The 24,127-nt window shown below is 45.2% G+C and overlaps 1 protein-coding gene across 1 annotated transcript in view; it reads right to left on the minus strand.

Annotated features, from left to right (window-relative positions):
- mep1ba (meprin A subunit beta a) overlaps positions 1-22,834 on the minus strand; it is a 56,313-nt gene extending 33,479 nt beyond the window's left edge. The window contains exons 1-6 of the mRNA XM_060824069.1: positions 22,769-22,834; positions 13,725-13,743; positions 7,360-7,410; positions 6,329-6,372; positions 6,127-6,205; positions 4,833-4,950 (exon numbers count right to left, since the gene is read on the minus strand). Coding sequence (XP_060680052.1) covers positions 4,833-4,950; positions 6,127-6,205; positions 6,329-6,372; positions 7,360-7,410; positions 13,725-13,743; positions 22,769-22,834 — 377 coding nt within the window. The remainder of the gene's footprint in view (positions 1-4,832; positions 4,951-6,126; positions 6,206-6,328; positions 6,373-7,359; positions 7,411-13,724; positions 13,744-22,768) is intronic.
- Positions 22,835-24,127: the final 1,293 nt, after the last annotated feature.

Raw genomic sequence — 24,127 nt, forward strand, 5'->3', positions numbered from 1 at the left:
GGAGTATTGTGTACAGATGTGGTCTCCTTATTTGAAGAAGGATGCTCTTGTTCCAGAGGGAATGCAGCAAAGGTCTACCTGACTGATTCCTGGGTTGGCAGGGTGAGGTATGAAGAGACACTGGATTGGTTAGGGCTATATTGACTGGAGTTTAGAAGAATGAGTTGGGGGTAATCTCATGAAAACCTATAAAATCCTAACCAGACTAGACAGGGTAAACACAGGAAGAGTGTTCCCGATGACGGTGGGGGGGAGGGTCCAGATCCAGGGGATCACTGTCTAAGGATAGGGCGTAGGACAATTAGGATTGAGATGAGGAGAAATGTCTTCACCCAGAGACTGGGGAGCCTGTGGAATTCTCTGCCACAGCGGGCAAAACATGAATAGTTTTCAAGAAGGAGTTAGATATAATTCTAGGGCTAAAAGGATCAAAGTGTATGGGGAGAAAACGGGAACGGGGATTGACTGAGCCATGATCATATTGAATGGTGGAGCAGGCTTCAAAGGGCTGAATGGCCTACTCCTGCTCCTAGTGTCTATGCTTCTATTCCTAAACATGTAACAAAAGAAGCTTAGAGTGCCAAAAATGAATGGCCAGCTCAACTGGGCATTTGATAGATTCCGAGGAACAGAATACTTTGGTTCCACAGCTTTTACTTATGAATTTTGTGGTATAAAACTGCTTGTGGCATTTCCCCTTTGTAGTTTCTGTAATCTTATCCAGCCCAAACCCTCCCTCCCCCCCAAGCCCCCCCACGGTTCTCCATACTTTCAGAACTTCTAAGCATTCCCGATTTTAATCACTCCACCATTTGTGGCTGTGCCTTCAGCCACCTCTGTCCTAAGCTCCAGGAATTCACTCCACCAACCTCTTCAACCATCTCTCCTTTAAGTCTCTTCTTCTCTACCTCTTCAGCCAAGCTTTTGATCAGATATCCTGACATATCCTCACGTGGCTCAGTGCCAATTGTTGTTCCTGAGCAGTATTTGGAACATTTTATTTCAATGTTGCTATGGTCAGTACCACATCACTCGGGTTGGTACAATTTGTAGCAAGGCATTAATGTGCTGACCAATGATGTTTACAATGAAGGCACTAGATGAGACTTTGTGTAGGGAGCTGGGAGTTAGCTGAATATTCTCTTTCTGGAATTCTGAACTATTAGACTCAAAATATTAACTGTTTTTCTCTCTCCACAGATGCTTCCAGACCTGCTGAGATTCTCCAATACTCTCTGTTTTTATTTAAGAATCCATCCACCTCTGTCTCAAAAATATTCAACACTTCCATCACCTTCTGAGGTAGAGTCCAAATTCACACAATCCTCTAGGAGAAATCTTCTCTCGCCATCTCTGATATAAAAGCAAAGACATCTAATTTATAAACAGTGCCCCCTATTTCTGGACTGAGCCCAACATCCACCTTGTCACCATTTAGTATCTTATATTCTTTAATCAAGTCACCCCCTCATTCTCTAAACTCTACTGAAAACAAACCCAATCTGTTCAAACTATCCTGAATGTAAAGGACTTTGGGATGTCACCTTTGTGGAAGGTGCTACCTCAATGAGGTACCTCTTTCTTCTTACTTGAAGATCATAAGAACACAACAATTATGAGCAGAGGTAGACCATTCAGCCCCTTGAGCCTGCTGTGCTGTTTAGTACGATCATGGCTGATTTCATCTTGGCCTCAACTCCACTTTCCTGCCTGCTCTCCCTTAACCTTTTACCAATGTTACTGATTAAAAATCTGTCTGTCTCCTCCTTAAATTTATTCAACATCCACAGAGCTGTTGAAAATTCCAGATTCAGACCCTTTGAGAGAAGTAATTTCCCCTTACATGGATAGATACGGGGGGCAGTATATCTATTGCAAATAGTGTCTCGTAAAGAGAAATTATTTCTATAGCACATCTCATGACCCAGAGTGCCTGACAGCCAAGGAAGTATGTCTTGATCCTCAATTGCTCTTTTAAAGCAGGAAATGCAGGAACCAAGTTGCACACAGCAATCTCCCACAAACAACACTCTTCTAATAAATACACTGTTTCAATTTTGCAGGTATTAATGGGGAGGGGGTGACTATTGAGAAGGGAATCAGGGAGATCTCTTCTGCAAAATAATGCCACAGGATCCTTTAAATCTACTGGTGAGGATGTGGATTTGACATCTCAGACCCACAAATGTTTACAACACAGAAAGAGGCCATTCGGCCCATTATGTTTGCACCGGCCAGCAAAGTTCTGACGACACTAATCCCATTTTCTAGCTCTTGGCCCATAGCCGTCGGGGCTGTAGCAACATAAGGGAAAATCTCTCTCATTCCTGCACTGAGGTGCATTCAGTCTGTTCTGCTCAAGACTGGTTTGAGTAATTGTGCCTCACGATTTCATCACCGGAGTTCAAGTATCATTCACGAAATGTTCTCTCATTGCGTCCTCTTTCCAACACCAAATATCCTCCCTAAACTGAAATGCTGACAGTACCTGCAGGTGTGGTTTCACCTCGGCATTGTACAGTTTCTTTCCCCTTCTTCAGAAAATCAAAGACTGCTCCAGCGTAGCTGTTCCCAGGTCAGCAACAGTTTGGTGGAGGCAGCTTCAATTATAGAGTTGTACGGCATGGAAACAGATCCTTTGGTCCAACACATCCATGCCGACCAGGTAACCTAAATTAATCTAGTCCCATTTGCCAGCACTTGGCCCATATCCCACTAAACCCATCTACCCATCTAGGTGCCTTTTAAATGCTATAATTGTACCATCCTCCATCACTTCCTCTGGCAGCTCATTCCATACACGTACCACTCTCTGTGTGAACAGGTTGCCCCTTAGGTCTCTTTTATACCTTTCCCCTCTCACCCTAAACCTATGCCTTCTACTTCTGGACTCCCGCACCCCAGGTTAAAGACCTTGTCTATTTATCCTATCCATGCCCCTCATGATTTTATAAGCCACTATAACGTCACCCCTCAGCCTCCTATGCTTCATGGAACACAGCTCCAGCCTATTCAGCCTCTTCCTAAAGCTCAAACTCACCAACCCTGGCAACATCCTTTTCTGAACCCTTTCACAACATCCCTCCTGTAGGAAGGAGACCAGAATTGCACACAATATTCCTAATGTGGCCTAACCAATGTCCTGTACAGCTGCAACATTGAAGCATTCAAGAAGGCATTGGATGGTTAGTTGGATCGAAGTAGTGTGTGAGGATATGGGGGAAAAGGCAGCAGACGTACACCAGGTAATGATGCTCATTTGGAGAGCCAGTGCTGCCATGATGCTCATTCTGTGCTGGAACGGTTCTGTGATTCTGCACAGTTGGAGGTGCAAAGATGAAGGGAAGATTTGCTGGAAGTTTTCAGAATCACAAAGGGTTCTGGACAGAGGGAGAAAATGTTCCCACTCAGAAATGGATCAAGAACCAGACGGCACAGTTTTGCAGAGAAAAGAAGCAAATGGAAGGTGAGCAAAACTTTTTCCACTGAGACAGTAGTTAAGGTCTGGAAGACTCCGCCTGGAAATGTGGTGGATTCAGGTGAGACATTCAAGAGAGCAGTGTTTCCACTTAAATAATGATCCCATGTATATGGTTATAGGGAAATGCAAGAGATCAGCAGAAAGGTAACATTCTAGAGATCTGGTGCAGGCATGATGGGCTGAATGGCCTCCTTCTGCAGTATAACTACTCTGTGATGCTTGACTTGAACTCACTTGTCTTCTCATATCCTCTGAATACAAAGGCCAGCATTTCTCTAGCCTTTTTGACAATGTTCGGTACCCATTCACTGATAAACAAAACAGATGAAGCCATGTATCTATCTTGGACCTCCATTGTTCCTCACATGTCACTGTTTAGAAAGTCCCTAGTTTTATCCTTTTCATGTCAAAAGCAGATGATCTCACATTTTGCCTCCACTGAAATCCGTTAGCCACAGTTTTGACCATTCATGTAATGCAGCAAGATTCCCTTAAATTTTATGGAATTTACAATTAAATCAGCTTGTACATGAAGTGTGTGGCAATGCTGTAGCTTTAAGAGGCGTGTTTTGTCCTGGTTTCTTTTCAGCGAAAGATTGAACGAGAGGTATCGAGAGGTCTGTGGTAACGTAAACAGCTTGTGAAGTCTTGGGTTTTTTTTAAAAAGTTGGAACAATAGAAGCAGCCTGGATGGGTGTGGCCAGCTCTCACAGACTGGGATTCCTAGTTTTTTTTTAGTTTTTAGATTTAGCAGAAGCTGCTTGAAGAAGAAGAAGCTATTTCTCGCCCTGTCTCGGTTGCAGCTAGAAGCTAAGCTTTCTCCTCCTGTCCGGGTGTTGCATGTGAGAAAATCTGATTTCTGAATTTGTCTTTTTGCCAAGGTGGGCATTTATGGAATGTTACTATATTGGAAGAGTTAATTAGTAACTGTTACTGTACCTGTTATTTGGTTAAGTTTTTCAACAGAGTTAAGTTATTCTAACTTTTTTTTGGTTGTTTGAATAAATTGCGTGTAGTTTGGAACAGAGCACTTTGCATTTATCTTTACAATAAGAAAATGTTAGGGTCTGGGCTCCCTTCATAAAATATTTTGAGGGGGTCTGCTCCGGTCCAAAACATACAAGAGTGGTGATAAACTGTCTCTCTTTGTGTGATTTGCAAAGTTGGAGTCATTTGACTTTCAATCCCATTTTTTAAATTCAAGAGTATATTTGCGGAATCAAGTGTTACAAAGCTGAGAGAATCCATTCAGGCCAGTACTCTACAGGATGAAGAGGAAAGACGGGACTGTAAGTATTCAGTGCAGCAGTATCAGGAGGCAAGTCTTGAGGAAAATCGATGATGTCCTTACCCACTGCCTTTCAATACAGAGATGTAGTTTTTTTCACCTGTCCAAGGCTTAAAGTCAATGCAGGATTTGAGACGGTACTGTTCAAATGCTTTTAGGATCATACCTTTAGCATTTACATCTACAATGAAAAGAGATTTTTACCGGCTGAGTTACTGTCACATAATTATACCACTATATGTTCCTTAATGATGCAGAAACTGAACTGAACTAGCCATTTCATACTGTGGCTGCAAGAGCAAGATAGAAGCTCAGAATCCTGCAGTGAGTAACCCATCTCCTGACTCCTCAAAGCCTGTCCACCATCTACAAGGCACAAGGCAGGAGGGTGATGGAATACTCCTCACATGCCTGGATGGGGGCAGCTCCAACAACTCTCAAGAAGCTTGACACCATCCAGGACAAAGCAGCCACTTGATTGGCACCGCACCCACAGGCATCTTCTCCCTCCACCATCAATGCACAGTAGCAGCAGTATGTACTAGTTTCTTCCTTCTCTCCTTATGTTCTAGCTGCTTTAATTGTAACTGGATATCACTTGATTCCAATGTTTTACTCACCAAAGTTTTTTTTTGCCTTTCATCTAAACCCAATTGCCTTGCTGGTACCTCAATTATCTCTATTAGAGTGGTGCTGGAAAAGCACAGCAGGTCAGGCAGCATCCAAGAAGCAGGGAAAATCGATGTTTCGGGCAAAAGCCCTTCATTGGGAATGAGGCTGGGAACCTCCGGTGTGGAGAGATAAATGGAAGGGGGGTGGTGCTGGGCAGAAGGTAGCCATGAGTGTAATAGGTGGATGGAGGTGGTAGGTCAGAGGGGAGGGTGGAGGGGATAGGTGAGAAGAAAGATTAGCAGTTAGGACAGATCATGGGGATGGTGCTGAGCTGGAAGGTTGGAACTGGGTAAGGTGGGGGGAGGGGAAATGAGGAAACTGATGAAGTCCACATTGATGCCCTGGGGTTGAAGGGTCCCGAAGAAAAAGCTGAGGTGTTCTTCCTCCAGGTGTTGGGTGGTGAGGGAGTATAGTCTGGTGATAGTACCACTAGACCATCACCTCTCCTGTTAACTGAATTTAGATTGCACCAATCAATGTAGTGGGATTTGAACCCATGCCCAAAGGGAAAAGATTAGTAACCTCATGATATCACCAATAAGCATCAACTATCTGCTAGGTGCTACTTTTAGCTTTAGTCCACCTCCATTCCCTCTCCAAACACTTCTCAAATTCCTTGTTGTCCCAACATTGACATTCATAGAAACACAAATTAAAATGGTAAAAGATTCAAGTAGATACCTACTTAAATTATCTTCCAGATAATATGGAATTATTTTTGGCCATCTGTATTTGTCACCCATAATAGAGCTTCTGTCAATTATCTGGTATCAAAAGAGACCGAAACCAAATCAGTGACATGGGATTGTGAACATATGTGTAACACGGAACATGCATCTGACAGCATGGATATAATGTTGGAATGAACCTTTACCTAGACAGCTTACCTTGTCAATTTTGATGTCCCCTTCTACAAGGTTCAAGCCTAGGTCTGCAGAAACAAAACATAAAGTTTGAGGGACTAGAGAAGGCACAAAACCGAAGTGGCAGAACAAATGATGAACTCTAGTAGGCTATAGTTACCAGGAAAGATTGGAAAGAGAAAGCTATAAAGAGGATGACAGAGTTTATGAGGTTAGACATTGAGAATTTTGGGTCAGTTCAAAATCAATGATCTGAAACGAAAGAAGATTTCTTCCTAAGCCAATAGGAGATTCAGGAGAAATATCTTTATCCAGAGAGTGAGGAGAATGTGGAACTTGCTGCTACATGGAGTAGTTGAGTTTAGTGAATGTGGTTTTAGGAAGAAGCCAAATTAACACAGAAATGAGAAATGAGTAGATGACATGTTGAGAAGGTGAGATCATGGAATACATACAGTCAGTTCTACTATAACGCATGTTTCTTCAATATAAATTGGCTTTCACGTGATTGAAGAATTTAGCCCGTTATTTGTAGAATGCAAACTTTCCTTACCTGTATTGGCTATAACATGATTCCAGCCCCATTATTTTGCATGATTTTCTTATAACGCAAGATCGCGTGAGAACGGAACTGATTGTATTGGTATAGACCAGATGGATCAAATGTTTGTGTAGAATCAATATAACCCAGCATAAAATTAGGTCAGACATCAGGGTACACTTATTGAAAATGAAAGGTGAGGTACAATTACAAAAAGTTGAAAAGTATTAGCAAGTCCACAGGGACATTGCACTGGGTCTGGGTGTCACTCAAGTGTAGTAAGAAGCACAATGCTGCTGCAGTCAATGTACAATACAAACCCAACTGAGCATCAGCACGTACCTCCTCCACAAAAAAGAAATGGTTGCAATTTTGCCAGGGATGAGAAAGCAAGATGTCCAAACATCTCCCATTGAAAAAAAATTGCCCAACTCATAACGTCACATTGCCATTATTGTACCACTCCACATTGGTACCATTGGTTTCAATAGGATAGAAAAAAATTCCAAGTTACCTTCATTTATTTCAAATATGTCCCGATCTAATCCAGCATCAACATCCACTTCTAAAAACATAAAATAAAAATGAATTTTAATCAATGGTCTTTTTCATAAAGCTTAAGAATATAAAGTTTGATGCACGGCAGGAGAGGCTTATTCAGCCAATCAGCTCTTTGAGAGAGCTCTTTCAATTTGACCCACTGACCTCGCTCTTTCCCCTGTAACCCTGTAATTTATTTTTCTCTCATCAGGTATTTATCCATTTTCGTTTGGAAAGTTACTGTTCTTTTTTTCCTTTCCAACAACAGGAATTGTTTTCGACTTGTTTATCTGTCTCCTATGACTTCAACGGCAAACTCTGTGATGGGGAAGGGGTAGCATGCTTCTAATGTTACTGGATGGATAATGCAGATGTACTCCAGGCTGATGATCCGGGGACATAGCTTCCGTAGTCACCATGGTAGGTGGTGAAATTTGGATTCAGTAAAAGAAAGTCTGGAATTAATAGCGTTTGTGGTGACATCGGGTTCACTAATGTCCTTTAGAGAAGGAAATTCTGGGTTGCCCGAAACGTCGATTTTGCTGCACTTTGGATGCTGCCTGAACTGCTGTGCTCTTCCAGCACCACTGATCCAGAACCAAGAGGATATCTCGCTGGGTCTGTAACAGTCCGAAACCGCACTGAGGCCAGGAGTTCAGGATGTCATCAAGAATAAAGAAGAGAGAAATAAAAACAGAAAAAAAAGAAGAAAAAAGAAAAAGAAACAAACAGAGCAGAGAAACTCCTGCTGAAGCAACCAACCCCGCCGCCATCTTGGATCTATCTATGGGGTTGGAAAAACCGCTGTTCTGAGCATTTTATTTCTTTATTTGTCATAGAACATAGAACATAGAAAAATACAGCGCAGTACAGGCCCTTTGGCCCTTGATGTTGCGCCGATCCAAGCCCACCTAACCTACACTAGCCCACTTTCCTCCATGTGTCTATCCAATGCCCATTTAAATGCCCATAAAGAGGGAGAGTCCACCACTGCTACCGGCAGGGCATTCCATGAACTCATGACTCGCTAAGTAAAGCATCTACCCCTAACATCTGTCCTATACCTACCTCCCCTTAATTTAAAGTTGTCAAATTTTATTTTTCCTAAGAACTTGTACAGAAGGAACTCTATTGTCGATTGTAAGTGTTGGCTTGTAAACTTCTCACTGTGCTCATTTGAGTACATGTGACAATAACGCAAATACAATTCACTTCAAATTCCAACATCCTTACTTCTTCCGTGCTTGACTCTTAACTGCTCTCTGCAATAGCTGAAAAAGGCACTTAACTCAAAGGTAATGTGTGATGGGCAGTCATAGGTTTTGTTGCTCTAATGGAATACTTTTTCCCATCACAAATAAGGCCACCGTGATCCATCTAAAAGTCAGGTCAGCATAACAATACATTTTAAGCTAGATGTAAGATCCGGGAAAACACAGCAACAATTATAATCTGACCGTGAATTTTTTTGCAAATCAGTGCTTTAAAAAATCTGCATAGGTACAATGTGATATTACAATTGTAATTCAGAGACTGTTTACTAGTCATCAGAGGGAAGGCAAGGCAGGCAAAATAAACTTTTGTTGCTCATCTCTAACTGCCCTTGAACTGAGTGGTTTACTCGGCCATTTCAGCAGGCAGTGAAGCATCAGCCGCACTGCGGTGGGGCTGGAGTCACATGGGTAAGGACGGCAGAATTCCTTCCCTAAAGGACATCAATGAACCAGCTGGACATTCACAACAATCAGTGATTTATTCCAGACTAAAGAACCGAATTCAGATTCAAGCCGTGAGATTGGAAGCCATGTCCCCAGAGCTCTGGGTTACTAGCGCAGTGATATTCAGGCAGTGCACTGTTACTGAACCAAGGACCAATGTGTAAGCAAACTAGATACTGGAAAATCTTCCTATCTCTTGTAAGCTGTAACTGTGTGTCAAGTCAGGATTGCACGATGTGTATCAGAATCAAGGTAGTTCCATATGACAATGGAACAGTTTATAGAAAGAGGATGAGGCAAATGGCTGCTGTCTATTGTTGCAGTTATATTGTGAAGTGTGCCCTTCACATTGGAGAGCAAGGGGGGGAAATGAAACAGGGCAATGAGTGAACAATCTGTTTTCAGCTGGTGAACAGACAGCTTTATTGAGTATGTTCTGATGATTCAGAAATTTCCTCACTATTAATAAATTCATTTTGCAGTACAAAACCATTCAGTCAAATGTGCCATCTGTTGCAATATGGTTTGGTGCTGGTATACCCATGTATAGATGATGAAAAGCTTAATCAAAGAGGTTGATTTTGAAGGTAAGTTGTAAAGGAGGAGATAGAGAGAGGCCGGATTAGGGAGAAGGGAATAGAGCAGGAACAGCCACCAATGGGAGAATAATTAAAGTTGATCATATGCAAGACTGATGATATTGACAAGTAAGAATCGTGCCACAATACTGCCAGGAAATGGCCATCTCCAATAAGCGACAATCCAACCACTGCCCCAAGGCATTCCAAGGCATTGCCATCACTGAATCCCCCAAATATCAACGTCATATTGGGGGCAATACCACTGATCAGGGATTCAGTGATACACCACATAAATACTAGATCCCTCCAGCACATAAGTCACCCCCTGACACCCCAGAGTTGGTCCACTACATACAAGGCACAAATCAGGAGGGTGATGGAATACTCCCGAATTGCTATTGCACCTCCAATAACTCTCAAGAAGCTCGACACCAATTACGACAAGGCAGCCAGCTTTGTTGGCACCACATCCATTAACATCAACTCCCTCCCCCACACCCATAAAGACCCACACCCTTAACACTCACTCCCTCCTCCACACCCATAAACACCCACTCCCTCCCCCACACCCACTCCCTCCTCCACAACCATAAACACTCACTCCCTCCTTCACAACCATAAACACTCCCTCCCTCCCCCCACACCCATAAACACCCACTCCCTCCTTCACAACCATAAACACTCACTCCCTCCCCCCACACCCATAAACACCCACTCCCTCCTTCACAACCATAAACACTCACTCCCTCCCCCCACACCCATAAACACCCACTCCCTCCTTCACAACCATAAACACTCACTCCCTCCCCCCACACCCATAAACACTCACTCCCTCCTTCACAACCATAAACACTCACTCCCTCCCCCCACACCCATAACACCCACTCCCTCCTTCACAACCATAAACACTCACTCCCTCCTCCACACCCATAACACCCACTCCATCCCCCACACCCACTCCCTCCTCCACAACCATAAACACTCACTCTCTCCCCCACATCCATAACAGTCACTCCCTCCTCCACACCCATATAAACCCACTTCCTCCCCCACACCCAAAACACTCCCTCCCTACCCCACACCCATAACACCCACTCCCTCCTCTACACCCATAAATACACATTCCCTCCCTCACACCATAAACACCCATTCCCTTCCCCACATCCATAAACACCCACTCCCTCCCCCACACCCATGAACACCCACTCCCTCCCCCACACCCATAAACACCCACTCCCTCCACCCCAATACCCATAAACACCCCACCCTCTCCCCCACACCCACAAACACCAACCCCTTCCCCCACACCCATGAACATCCACTCCCTCCCCCACACCCATAAACACTCACTCCCTCCCCCACACCGATAAACACCTAGTCCCTCCCCCACACCGATAAACACCCACTCCCTCCCCCAACACCGATAAACACCCACTCCCTCCCTCACACACATAAACACCCACTCCCTCCCCCACACCGATAAACACCCACTCCCTCCCTCACACACATAAACACCCACTCCCTCCCCCACACCCATAAACACCCACTCCCTCCCTCACACACATAAACACCCACTCCCTCCCCCACACCCATAAACACCCACTCCCTCCCCCAACACCGATAAACACCCACTCCCTCCCTCACACACATAAACACCCACTCCCTCCCCCACACCCATGAACACCCACTCCCTCCCCCACACACATAAACACCCACTCCCTCCCCCACACCGATAAACACCCACTCCCTCCCCCACACCGATAAACACCCACTCCCTCTCCCACACCGATAAACACTCACTGCCTCCCTCACACACATAAACACCCACTCCCTCCCCCACACCCATAAACACCCACTCCATCAACTACACCCATAAACACCAACTCCCTCCCTCACAAACATAAACACCAACTCCCGCCCTCACACACATAAACACTCCCTCCCTCCCCCACACTCATAAACACCCATTCCCTCCCCCACACCCATAAACACCAATTCCCTCCCCAACACCCATAAACACCAACCCCCTCCCCCACACCCATAAACCACCCACCCCCACACCCAAAAACACCCATTCCCTCACCCACACCGATAAACACCCACTCCTTCCATCCCAACACCCATAAACACCAATCCCCTCCCCCACACCCATAAACCACCCACTCCCACCCCCACACCCATAAACACCCACTCCCTCCACCCCAATACCCATAAACACCCCACCCCCTCCCCCACACCCACAAACACCAACCCCTTCCCCCACACCCATGAACACCCCCTCCCTCCCCCACACCCATAAACACTCACTCCCTCCCCCACACCCATAAACACCCCACTCCCTGCCCCACACCCACAAACACCCACTCCCTCCCTCCCCCACACCCATAAACACCCACACCCATAAACACCCACCCTCTCTCCCACACCCGTAAACACCCACTCCCTGCCCCACACCCATAAACACCCAATCCTTCCACCGACGGCACTCAGTCGCAGCAGTGTGTCATGTCTGCAGAAATTCATCAAAGATCCACAGATCGCACCTTCCAAGCCCATGACCACTTCGACCTACAGGGTGAAGGGAGCAGGTACATGGGATTGAATTGAATTGAATTGAATTTATTGTGACGTGTACTGAGGTGCAGTGGTGCCATGACCCTTAAGTTCCCCTCCAAGCTACTCAGTTGCTGAGCATAAGAATGGTATTATATCAGGGATGATGGATGATGATTCTGTATCACAGTGCAGGGTTGATTTAATCCATTTGCCTGTCCCGTTGTGCACTCATCTTGAGTTGGCCTAATTCTGAGCATGACTTGAACCTGCATATTCCAAGAAAAGTGCCAAGAAAATCTACATTGAAAATAGTAAACTCCTGGTCTGATCTTCAAAGAACTGTTGACATAATTGTTTCTGAGAGGCTAAAAAGACAATTTGCCAAGGTGTTCTCAATCAGCGGCATTGCTTGGTGATGCTGAGGATATTTTGGGTTCTTAAGAAAGTTCAAACTAACAACTTGGCTCTTCTCAAACACTAAAAACAGAAATTGCTGGAAAAGCAGGTCAGGCAGCATCTGTGGAGAGAAATCAGGGTTAACGTTTCGTGTCGCGTGACCATTCCTCAGCACTTTCCGTCTGTAACTTAGCACTTCAGTTTGATGAAATTCAATGTGACTTGACTGGAGGCCTCAATAGTAAATAAATAGAATATTGATATTAATATCTCAAAACAGCCCCAAATCCTTTCTGAAATGCTGCTCTTCAAAAGTGCTTAATTGCCGGTAAACTACACTAAAAGGCTCTGAAGTAATTCATTGTGCTAGACTGAAAATTTAGTTAGTATCAAAGTTCAATGGAAATTATGTAAGATCATAAAAGTAATTGAGAAATCATTCACTTTCAATGTATAAACGCCAGGCAACAACAATACCTGATTACAACAACAATGTGCATTTGTATATTGCCATTCATGTAGTAAACCAATCAATGGCCTTCCACAAGAGTGTCGCCTGACAAAGTTGGATAACCAGCCATGAAAAGAGGCATTGTAAGGTGATCTAAACACAGTCAGAAAGGCAGATATTGAGGAGTATCTTAGTGGAAGAGAGAGAAAGAGAGAGAGAGAGAGAGAAAGAAAGATTTAGAGAGGTGAGGGGATTAGAGATTGCAGACTTTGGGACATAGGTCTGATATTGGAGTGGTTAAAATTGCAGATGTGCAAAAGGCTGGAATTAGATAAGTACAGATATTTTGGAGGGTTGAAGAGCTGGAGAATGTTACAGAGATAGAGAGGAGGGATTTGGAAAGAAGAATAAGAATTTTAAATTTAAGGCTAAATTCAAGAGTGACTAAAAATTCAGAAATTAAGATTCAGCAGAACAGTTGGATGAAATTGTTTGAACAAAGACTGATGGAATGGACAATATAAGAGGACCCAAGATGTAACTTGATCAAGGATTATGAGAACCTCAGAGTTCCAGAAATAATGTTGCTGTACTAAAAGATCTGTTGATTTTTATTAACATATGAACTCAAACTTACCGATCACTTGTGGCGTTGGCTGGAGAAAACATAAAGGAAATTGCAAATTAGAAAATGTTCAGTCCTGTCAATGTCAGATACAATAAACTGCATGAATCCATGTCAGACTCTATTAACTCAGTTTTTAGATTACAATCAGTCTAAACATTATGGCACATCAACAGCACACAGGGGGCTAACACCTCCAGCACATTATCTAGGCTGACACCGATTGTTAAAGTTAACCTGAGAATGTAACTTTTTAAAAGGTTTTGTGATTTACATATGAAAGAAGTGAAACTAAGATGGTCATTCTAACAGATGAGAGACTTAACAGACAATCCAGGTTATTTTTCAGTTACATCACACTGTACATTTTTGTTATAAATTTTGTGTCTTACAATTGTGTACTCCACAACCACCTGATGAAAGAGCAGTGCTCTGAAAGCTAGTGCTTCCAATTAAACCTGTTGGACCATAACCTGGTTTGTGTGATTTTTAACTAGATACAATGAAACATGTAACAAGAAAACACATAATAAAATCGAGCAGAGTCAGTCTTGCTTCACAAAGGAGAAATCATGCCTGAGATATTTATTCAAATTCTTTTAGGAGATAACAAGCAGGATAGATAAAGAGACGACAACTGATGTAATATATTTCACTTTTCAGAAGGCGTTTGGATAAGCTGCTGCACGTTATACTGCTCAAGACGATAAGAGGCCATGTTGTTGGAGGTAGTATATTAGTATGGCTCAAGGAATGACTAATGGAAGGCCGAGAGTTGGGATAAAGCAGGAAACATTCAGGATGGCAATATATGGTGGTGTGCCACAGGACTCAGAGCTTGGTTCACCAATATACATTAATGACTTTGATGAAGGAAGCGAATATACAATAGACACGTTTATGGATGACAAAAAAAAATTGGTGGGAATGCAAGTGGTGAAGATGGTCTAAAATGGATATAGATGGGTTAAATAAATGGGTAAAAACACGGCAGATTGAATATAATATGGGAAAATGAGAGATTACGCACTTTGGCAGGAAGAATAGAGGATTTGAATGTTACTCAGGTTGTGGAGAACTGAAAGGGGAGTTGATGGCCTAGTAGTATTATCACCATACTTTAATCAAGAAAGTCAATATTTATAAAGAAAGTATCCTATCTGGATGCGTCATAGTATGGTATGGTCACTGCTCTGTTCATGACTGCAAGAAATTATAGAGAGCTGTGAATGCAGCCCAGACACAAACCAGCTGCCTATCCATTGACTCTATTTACACTTCCCACTGCCTCAGGAAAGCAGCCAACATCATCATACACCCCTCCCACCCCGGTTATACTGTCTTCCACCCTCTTCCTTTGGGCAGAAGATATAAACATTTGCATGCATTTATGAACAGATTCAAGATTAGCTTCTTCCCTGCTGTTATCAGACTTCAGAGTGGGCCCTGTTTAAGGGTGGCATGGTGGCTCTGTGGTTAGCACTGCTATCTCACAGTGTTAGGGACCCAGGTTCGATTCCTCACCTTGGGTGACTGTCTGTGTGGAGTTTGCATTAATCAGGGGTAAATATAGTGTAGAGGAATGGATTTGGGTGGGTTTCTCTTCAGAGGGTCCAAATGGCCTGTTTCCATACTGTAGGGAATCTAATGTTGATGTTGATCTCTTTCTGCACCTTCTCGGTATCTGTAGCATTATGTATTGCACTCTGTCTGTTACCCTGATTCACTTGTATGAAACAATCTCCCTGTAAAGCACCTGAGACAACATTTTACACTGTACCTTGGTACATGTGACAGTAATAAATCAAATCAATATCCTGGGGGATCCAGGTTCGAATCCCACCATGGCAGATGGTGGAACTAGAATTCTGTTAAAATATCTGGAATTAAGAATATACTAATGATCATGAAACCATTGTCAATTGTCAAAAAAAAGTCTGATTCACTGATGTCCTTCAGGAGAGGAACTCTGCCATCCCCATCTGGTCTGGCCTACATGTGACTCCAGACTCACAGCAATGTGGTTGATTCTCAACTGCCCTCTGAAATGGCCTAACAAACCAGTCAGTTGTACCAATCACTACAAAGTTTCAAAGAAATGAACCAGACGGATCACCGGGCATCAACCTGGGCACCGGAAAAGACAACAGCAGAAACAGTCCCATCGACCCTGCAGAGTCCTCCTCACTAACATCTGGGGGCTAGTGTCAACACTGGGAGAGGTGTCTCACAGACTAGCCAAGCAACAGCCTGACATAGTCATACTCACAGAATCATACCTCACAGACAATGTCCCAGACACCACCATCACCATCCCTGGGTATGTCCTGTCCCATCGGCACAACTGACCCAACAGAGTTGGCGACACAGTGGGATACAGTCGGGAGTTGACCTAGAATCCTCAACATTGACTCCAGACCTCATAAAATCTTGAAGAACGGTCCTGCTGATTACCATGTACCATCCTCCCTCGGCTGACGAATGGGTACTCCTCCATGTTGAACAACACTTGGAGGAAGCACTGAGGATGGCAAGGACACAGAATGTAATTTCAATGTCCACTACTGAGAGTGACTCAGCAGCAGCATTACTGATTGAGCTGGCCTGGTTCTAAAGGACATAACTACTAGATTGGATCTGCGGCAGGTGGGGTGAAGGAACCAACAAGAGGGAAAAACATACTTGATCTCATCCTTACCAATCTACCAACCACAGATGCACCTGTCCATGACAGGATCCGTAAGAGTGTCACTATCACCATTCTAAATGGGACAGACTTTGGTCAGATCTAGCAATTCAAGACTGGGCATCCATGAAGCGCTGTGGGCCATCAACAGCAGCAGAACTGCACTCCAGCACAATCTGTAACCTCATGGCCCTCATTCAACCATTACCATCAATCCTGGAGATCAATCCTGGTTCAATGGATAGTGCAGGAGGGCATGCCAGGGGCAGTACCAGGCGTACCTGAAGATGAGGTGAGAACCTAGTGAAGCTACCAAACTGGACCACTTGGCAAACAGCATAAGCAGCAAGTGATAGACAGAGCTAAGTGATTCCACAGCCGATGGATCAGCTCTAAGCTCTACAGTCCTGCCACGTCCAGAGGGTGAATGATGGTACATAATTAAACAACTCACTGAAGGAGGCAGCTTCACAAATATTCCCATCCTCAAAGGTGGAGGAGCCCAGCCCAGTAGGTCAAAAGATATGACTGAAACTTTTGCAAAAATCTTCAGCCAGAAGTACTGAGTGGATGATCCATTTCAGCCTCCTCCTGTGGTCCCCAGCATGACAGATACCAATCTTTAACCAAATTAATTAACTCCACGTGATATTAAGAAACAGTTGGAGACACTGGATACTGCAAAAGCTACGAGCCCTGACAACGTGCCAGCAATAGTACTGAAGATGTGTGCTCAAGAACTTGCCACTCCCCTAAGCAAGCTCTTCCAGTACAGTGGGAGAAAATGAGGACTGCAGACTCTGGAGATCAGAGTCGAAGAGTGTGGTGCTGGAAAAGCACAGCAGGTCAGGCAGCATCTGAGGAGCAAGAGAGTCAGCGTTTTTGGCATTCCTGATGAAGAGCTTATGCTCAAAACATCGATTCTCCTGTTCCTTGGACGCTGTCTGACCTGCTATGCTTTTCTAGCAGCACACTTTTCAACGTGATCACTATCCCCGGTATCAACATCCTGGGGGTTATCATTGACCAGAATCTCAACTGGATTTATCACATAAACGCAGAGAAAGCCCAGCACATTAGGTCAAAAGATAAGACTGAAGCTTTCACAAAAACTATCAGTGCTGAGTGGATGATCCATCTCACCCTCCTCCTGTGGTTCCCAGCAACACAGATACCAGTCTTCAGGCAAGCCAATTCACTTTTTGACTTCATCACTGTGTTCCCCACTCTCAACATCCTGGAGATTATCATTGACCAGAAACTCAACAGGACTCACCACATCAACACAGTGGCAAAATCAGCAACTCAGAGGCTAGGAATACTGCAGCAGGTAACTCAACTCTTGCCTCCCCAAATCCTGTCCACTACCTACAAGGCACAAGTCCCCACTTGCCTGGATGGGTGCAGCTCCAACAACACTCGAGAAGCTCGACACCATCCAAGACAAAGCAACCCCGCTTGATTGGCAACACATCCACAAACATCCATTCCCTCCACCACCGACAGCAGCAGCAGCAGTGTGTACCATCTACAAGATGCACTGCAGAAATTCACTGAAATGTCTCGGGCAGCATCTTCCAAACCCACGACCACTTCCACCTGGAAGAACAAGGGCAGCAGATACTTGAGAACATCATCCCCTGCAGGTTCCCCTCCAAGGTGCTCACCATCCTGACTTGGAAATATATCACTGTTCCTCCAGTGTCACTGGGTCAGAATCCTGGAATTCTCTCCCTAAGGGCACTGTGGGTCCAACTACAGCACATGGACTGCAACGGTTCAAGAAGGCAGCTCACCCCCACCTTCTCAAAGGGGCAATTAGGGACGGGCAATAAATGCTGACCCAAACAACAATGCCCATGTCCTACAACTGAGTACAGAAAAAGGTGATTTGAGAGTTTTCATGCGTTAATCACAAAAAGCTAGCACCCAGGTTCAGTGGAAAGTAGAGAAGGCAAATGAAATGCTGGCCCTTATTTCAAAGGGAATAAAGTATGAAAAAAGGAAGGTCCTCCTAAAGGGATACAAGGCAGACCACAGCTGGAATACTGCCAACAGTATTGGGCCCCTTATCTCAGGTAAGTGAGATTGGCATTGGAGGCAGTCTGGAGAAAGTTGATTGTGGGTATTCCCTTTTGACAATAGATTGAGTAGGTTGGGGCCTGCACTCATTGGAGCTCCAAAGGATGAGAGGCAACCTTATTGAAACATACAAGGTTCTTTATGGACTTGACAGGGTAGATGTGGACAGATTGTTTCCCCTTGTGTTAGAGAGCCTAGGAGCTGGGGGAATACTCTCAGAATAAGGGGTCACACATTTAAACAGAGAAGGGGAGGAATTTCTTCTCTCGGGAGGAGTGAATCTGTGGAATTCTTTCCCACAGAGGGCTGTCGAGGCTGGGGCATGAAGTGTATTCAAGGCTGAGACAGACAGGTTTTTAATCAGGAAGGGGAATCAAGGGTGATGGGGGAAAGGCAAGAAAGAGGAATTGAGGATGATTAGATCAGCCATGATCTCATAGAATGGCAATGAGCTGATTGGCCTGTTTCTGTTATGACATCTTATGGTCTTGTCATCATAGAGATATGGAATTAAAACAAAACAGAAAGAGGCCATTTGTTCCATTGAGTCCAAATCAACATTAAGAAATCGGTATTCACCACAATGCAAACCTAGATAATGAAATTGCTGATTTGACCACAAGATTTAAGTGAAATGTATTGACTGTACATACTCTAACCCCGCCCCTACGTCGATCTCTGTCCCCGCCCCTAACCCCGCCCCCACCCCCAGCTCCAGTCCCACACCAGGTCCTAGCTCCCAGCCTTGCCGGATCTTCACCATCCCTCCAGATCTCCCCCTCTCTGAGGATGAAAGATCAGTCCTCAGCAGGGGTCTCACCTTCATTCCCCTACGCCCTCGGATTAATGAGTTCAACACGTGGCAAGACATTGAACAATTCTTCCGCCACCTTCGCCTCCGTGCCTACTTTCACAACCAAGACTCCAGCCCACCCTCTGACGACCCCTTCTCCCCCCTCCAACGCACCCCATCCACCTGGACACCCCGTGCTGGCCTCTTACCTGCCCTCGATCTATTTATAGCCAACTGCCGCCGCGACATTAACCGACTCAACTTGTCCACCCCTCTCACCCACTCCAACCTCTCACCCTCAGAACGTGCAGCCCTCCACTCCCTCCGCTCCAATCCCAACCTCACCATCAAACCGGCAGACAAGGGAGGTGCGGTAGTAGTTTGGCGCACCGCCCTTTATACCGCTGAGGCCAAACGCCAGCTCGCGGACACCTCCTCTTATTACCCCCTTGACCATGACCCCACCTCCCACCACCAAACCATCATCTCCCAGACCATCCATAACCTCATCACCTCAGGGGATCTCCCATCCACCGCCTCCAATCTCATAGTCCCACAACCCCGCACCGCCCGTTTCTACCTCCTGCCCAAAATCCACAAACCTGACTGCCCCGGCCGACCCATTGTCTCAGCCTGCTCCTGCCCCACCGAACTCATCTCCGCGTACCTCAACACGGTCCTGTCCCCCTTAGTCCAAGAACTCCCCACCTACGTTCGGGACACCACCCACGCCCTCCACCTCCTCCAGGATTTTTGCTTCCCTGGTCCCCAACGCCTTATTTTCACGATGGACATCCAGTCCCTGTACACCTCCATCCCCCATCACGAATGACTCAAAGCCCTCCGCTTCTTCCTTTCCCGCCGCACCAACCAGTACCCTTCCACTGACACCCTCCTTCGACTGACTGAACTGGTCCTCACCCTGAATAACTTCTCTTTTCAATCCTCCCACTTCCTCCAAACTAAAGGAGTTGCCATGGGCACCCGCATGGGCCCCAGCTATGCCTGTCTCTTCGTAGGATATGTGGAATAGTCCATCTTCTGCAACTACACTGGCACCACCCCCCACCTTTTCCTCCGCTACATCGATGACTGTATCGGCGCTGCCTCGTGCTCCCACGAGGAGGTTGAACATTTCATCAACTTTACTAACACCTTCCATCCCAACCTCAAATTCACCTGGACTGTCTCAGACTCCTCCCTCCCCTTCCTAGACCTTTCCATTTCTATCTCGGGCGACCAACTCAACACAGACATCTACTATAAACTGACTGACTCCCACAGCTACCTGGACTACACCTCCTCCCACCCTGCCCCCTGTAAAAACTCCATCCCATATTCCCAATTCCTTCGTCTCCGCCGCATCTGCTCCCAGGAGGACCAGTTCCAACACCGTACAGCCCAGATGGCCTCCCTCTTCAAGGACCGCAGATTCCCCCCAGACGTGATCGACGATGCCCTCCACCGCATCTCCTCCACTTCCCGCTCCTCCGCCCTTGAGCCCCGCTCCTCCAACCGCCACCAAGACAGAACCCCACTGGTTCTCACCTACCACCCCACCAACCTCTGTATACAACGTATCATCCGCCGTCATTTCCGCCACCTCCAAATGGACCCCACCACCAGGGATATATTTCCCTCCCCTCCCCTATCAGCGTTTCGCAAAGACCACTCCCTTCGTGACTCCCTCGTCAGGTCCACACCCCCCACCAACCCAACCTCCACTCCCGGCACCTTCCCCTGCAACCGCAGGAAATGTAAAACTTGTGCCCACACCTCCTCCCTCACTTCCCTCCAAGGCCCCAAGGGATCCTTCCATATCCGTCACAAATTCACCTGTACCTCCACACACATCATCTATTGCATCCGCTACACCCGATGTGGCCTCCTCTATATTGGGGAGACGGGCCGCTTACTTGTGGAACGCTTCAGAGAACACCTCTGGGACGCCCGGACCAACCAACCCAACTCTCCCTCCCACTCCACCGAGGACATGCAGGACCTTGGACTCCTCCACCGGCAGAAAATAACAACACGACGGCTGGAGGAGGAGCGCCTCATCTTCCGCCTGGGAACCCTCCAACCACAAGGTATGAACTCAGATTTCTCCAGTTTCCTCATTTCCCCTCCCCCCACCTTATCTCAGTCGGTTCCCTCAACTCAGCACCGCCCTCCTAACCTGCAATCTTCTTCCTGACCACTCCGCCCCCACCCCACTCCGGTCTATCACCCTCACCTTGACCTCCTTCCACCTATCACATCTCCATCGCCCCCTCCCCCTAGTCCCTCCTCCCTTTTATCTTAGCCTGCTTGGCACACTCTCCTCATTCCTGTTGAAGGGCTTGTGCCCGAAACGTCGAATTTCCTGTTCCTTGGATGCTGCCTGACCTGCTGTGCTTTAACCAGCAACACATTTTCAGCTGTACATACTCTAAGCGTCTTTTAATTTCTTTTCGGGAGGAAGATTCAAAAAGAGGGAACGCTGGAGGAACTGAGCAGTTCTGGCAGCATCAAAGGAGAGAGAAAAAGAGTTAACGTTTCACATCCCATGACCCTTCATCATAAACTCCAGATACTGTGAGACCTGCTATACTTCTGAAGGACTTGCTTTTAGTTTCAGATTCCCAGTGTCCACTGTGCTTTATGTTTATTGGAGACAGATCCATTTTGTTTTTGTCATCGGTGGACATTGTTTCCCCAATGGCAGATTCAACCGACCCTCTTCATCACTTCATCGTGTGGCCAAGCCCTATTGGTTAGGATATTATTCCAAATACTTTTTATTCCCCAAAATATTCTGGAATCAACTTGGATTTACCAAATTTCTTAACACTTAGCAATAGAAATTTCAAACCTTTTTTTTGCAGAAATAAGGACAAATATGATTTTGAAATGGTGGTGGTGTTAGCTTTTGGTTTCACAATCAGAATCTCCTCAGTGCAGGAAGAGGCCATTCAGCCCAATGAGTCTGCACTGTCCCTCTGACGAGCATCCCACAAAGACCATCTCCATAACCTCAATGGGCTTTCTACCATAGCTAATCCACCTAGCCTACACATTCCTATACACCACAGGTGATTTATTTTTTAAAAGCACAGCCAATTCACCTAACCTGCACATCTTTGGACTGTGGGAGGAACACATCAACATGAGGACAATGCGCAAACTCCACACAGACAGTTGCCCAAGGCTGGAATCAAACCTGGGTTCCTGGCACTGGGTGGCAGCAGTGCTAACCACTGAGCCACTGTGCTGCCTAAACTCACTTTACTCATAGGGTATGGGCATTGCTGGAAAGGGGAAGTTCCCTTGGATTCAGAACTCAGCAGTGATATGAGGAGAGTCAGGGTCTCCCTAAGCATTCACTCCATCCAAGACTATTAGCTGCCAATCCTTTTCACAATACAGAGACCAGAACCATGCAGAATGTTTTTTTCGGTTGCCCCAGCCTCAAAGACCTTGTTGGGTGGACGGGGAATCCAAATTTCCACTCACTTTTTTTGTGGAGAGTTGCTTCTTGATGTACTCCCCCAAAGCTTTTGCCCCTGTTTTCTGGACCATCGCCTGTTAAAGAAAACTGTTTCTGACTATCGCCCCTATCCATTCGTACAAACCCTGTAAACACCTCAAACAGATCAACCCTTAATCTTCCAGAAACAAAACAGAAGTTACTGGAAAAGCTCAGCAGGTCTGGCAGCATCTGTGGAGAGAAATCAGAGTTAACGCTTCAGGTCGAATGACCCTTCAAAGATTGGTTACAAGTTCAGTCTATGCAACCTAACATGAAAAGGCAATAATCATCATGTTACTGAGTCAAAGTATTTTTGAATTTTAGAAAGATATAAACATTAGGCACTTTTGATTAATCATTGCAAGTCCACTTACCAAAGCCAATGTAATAGTTAAGACTATGGAGAAACACAAAGACAAGTAGAAAAAGCTGAAAGCCATTCTGTCTGAGGTGCATCTATCTCTGTGTGACTTGGGACTTTAGTACATAACTTGCTAGTTTGCACAGGACTTTGACAAGCACGTGCTTTGACAGCAGAAAACCCAGAGATAGAGGAAGATTGCCAGTCTTCTGTAAAAAAGTGGAATGTTGGTGAACTTGGGCACTTGTCTCATTACATCAGGGAAATATTTACACATGCTGCAAGCAATCTGAATCCTGAGAACCAAATATTTGTGACAACTATCTTAAAACACTATGTTCATGACAACCTCTGATAACATTATTATCCATTAGGGTGTCTGTTCTAAATGCATTTCATTTAATTTACAATCTCTTCCACAAATGTCAGTGCTGGCATTATTAGCTTGGACATTAAAAAGATAATGGAATAAGTGTGCTGTAAAAGACCTTCGAGATATATTATAAGACAGGTCTTAATGGAGTATCTCACCTCCTGACTCCCAAAAAGCTGTCCACCATCTACAAGGCACAAGTCAGGAATGTGATGGAATACTCCCCACTTGCCTGGATGGATGCAGCTCCAACAACACTCAAGAAGCTCAGCACCATCCAGGACAAAGCAGCCCCTGCTTGATTGGTACCGCATCCATAAGCATCCATTCCCTCCACCACTGACGCTCAGTAGCAGAAGTATGTACCATCTACAGAATGCACTGCAGAAATTTGCCTTTTTGTTATATAAATATTTTTATTGAGGAAAGGATTTTGAACTTTTTACAAAAATATAAAATTACTACAAAATAATAGAACAATCTTGCAATATAACAGCAATAACAGTAAACAAACTATTACTCTACACCACAAACAATCGAGGAGAAAAGAAAACTCTACACAAACTACTATTCAATAAATAACTAAATCAAAACAAGAAGAAACTAAAT

Source organism: Hemiscyllium ocellatum, chromosome 4 (genome assembly GCF_020745735.1).
Source record: "Hemiscyllium ocellatum isolate sHemOce1 chromosome 4, sHemOce1.pat.X.cur, whole genome shotgun sequence".
NCBI classification, from domain to species: domain Eukaryota; kingdom Metazoa; phylum Chordata; class Chondrichthyes; order Orectolobiformes; family Hemiscylliidae; genus Hemiscyllium; species Hemiscyllium ocellatum.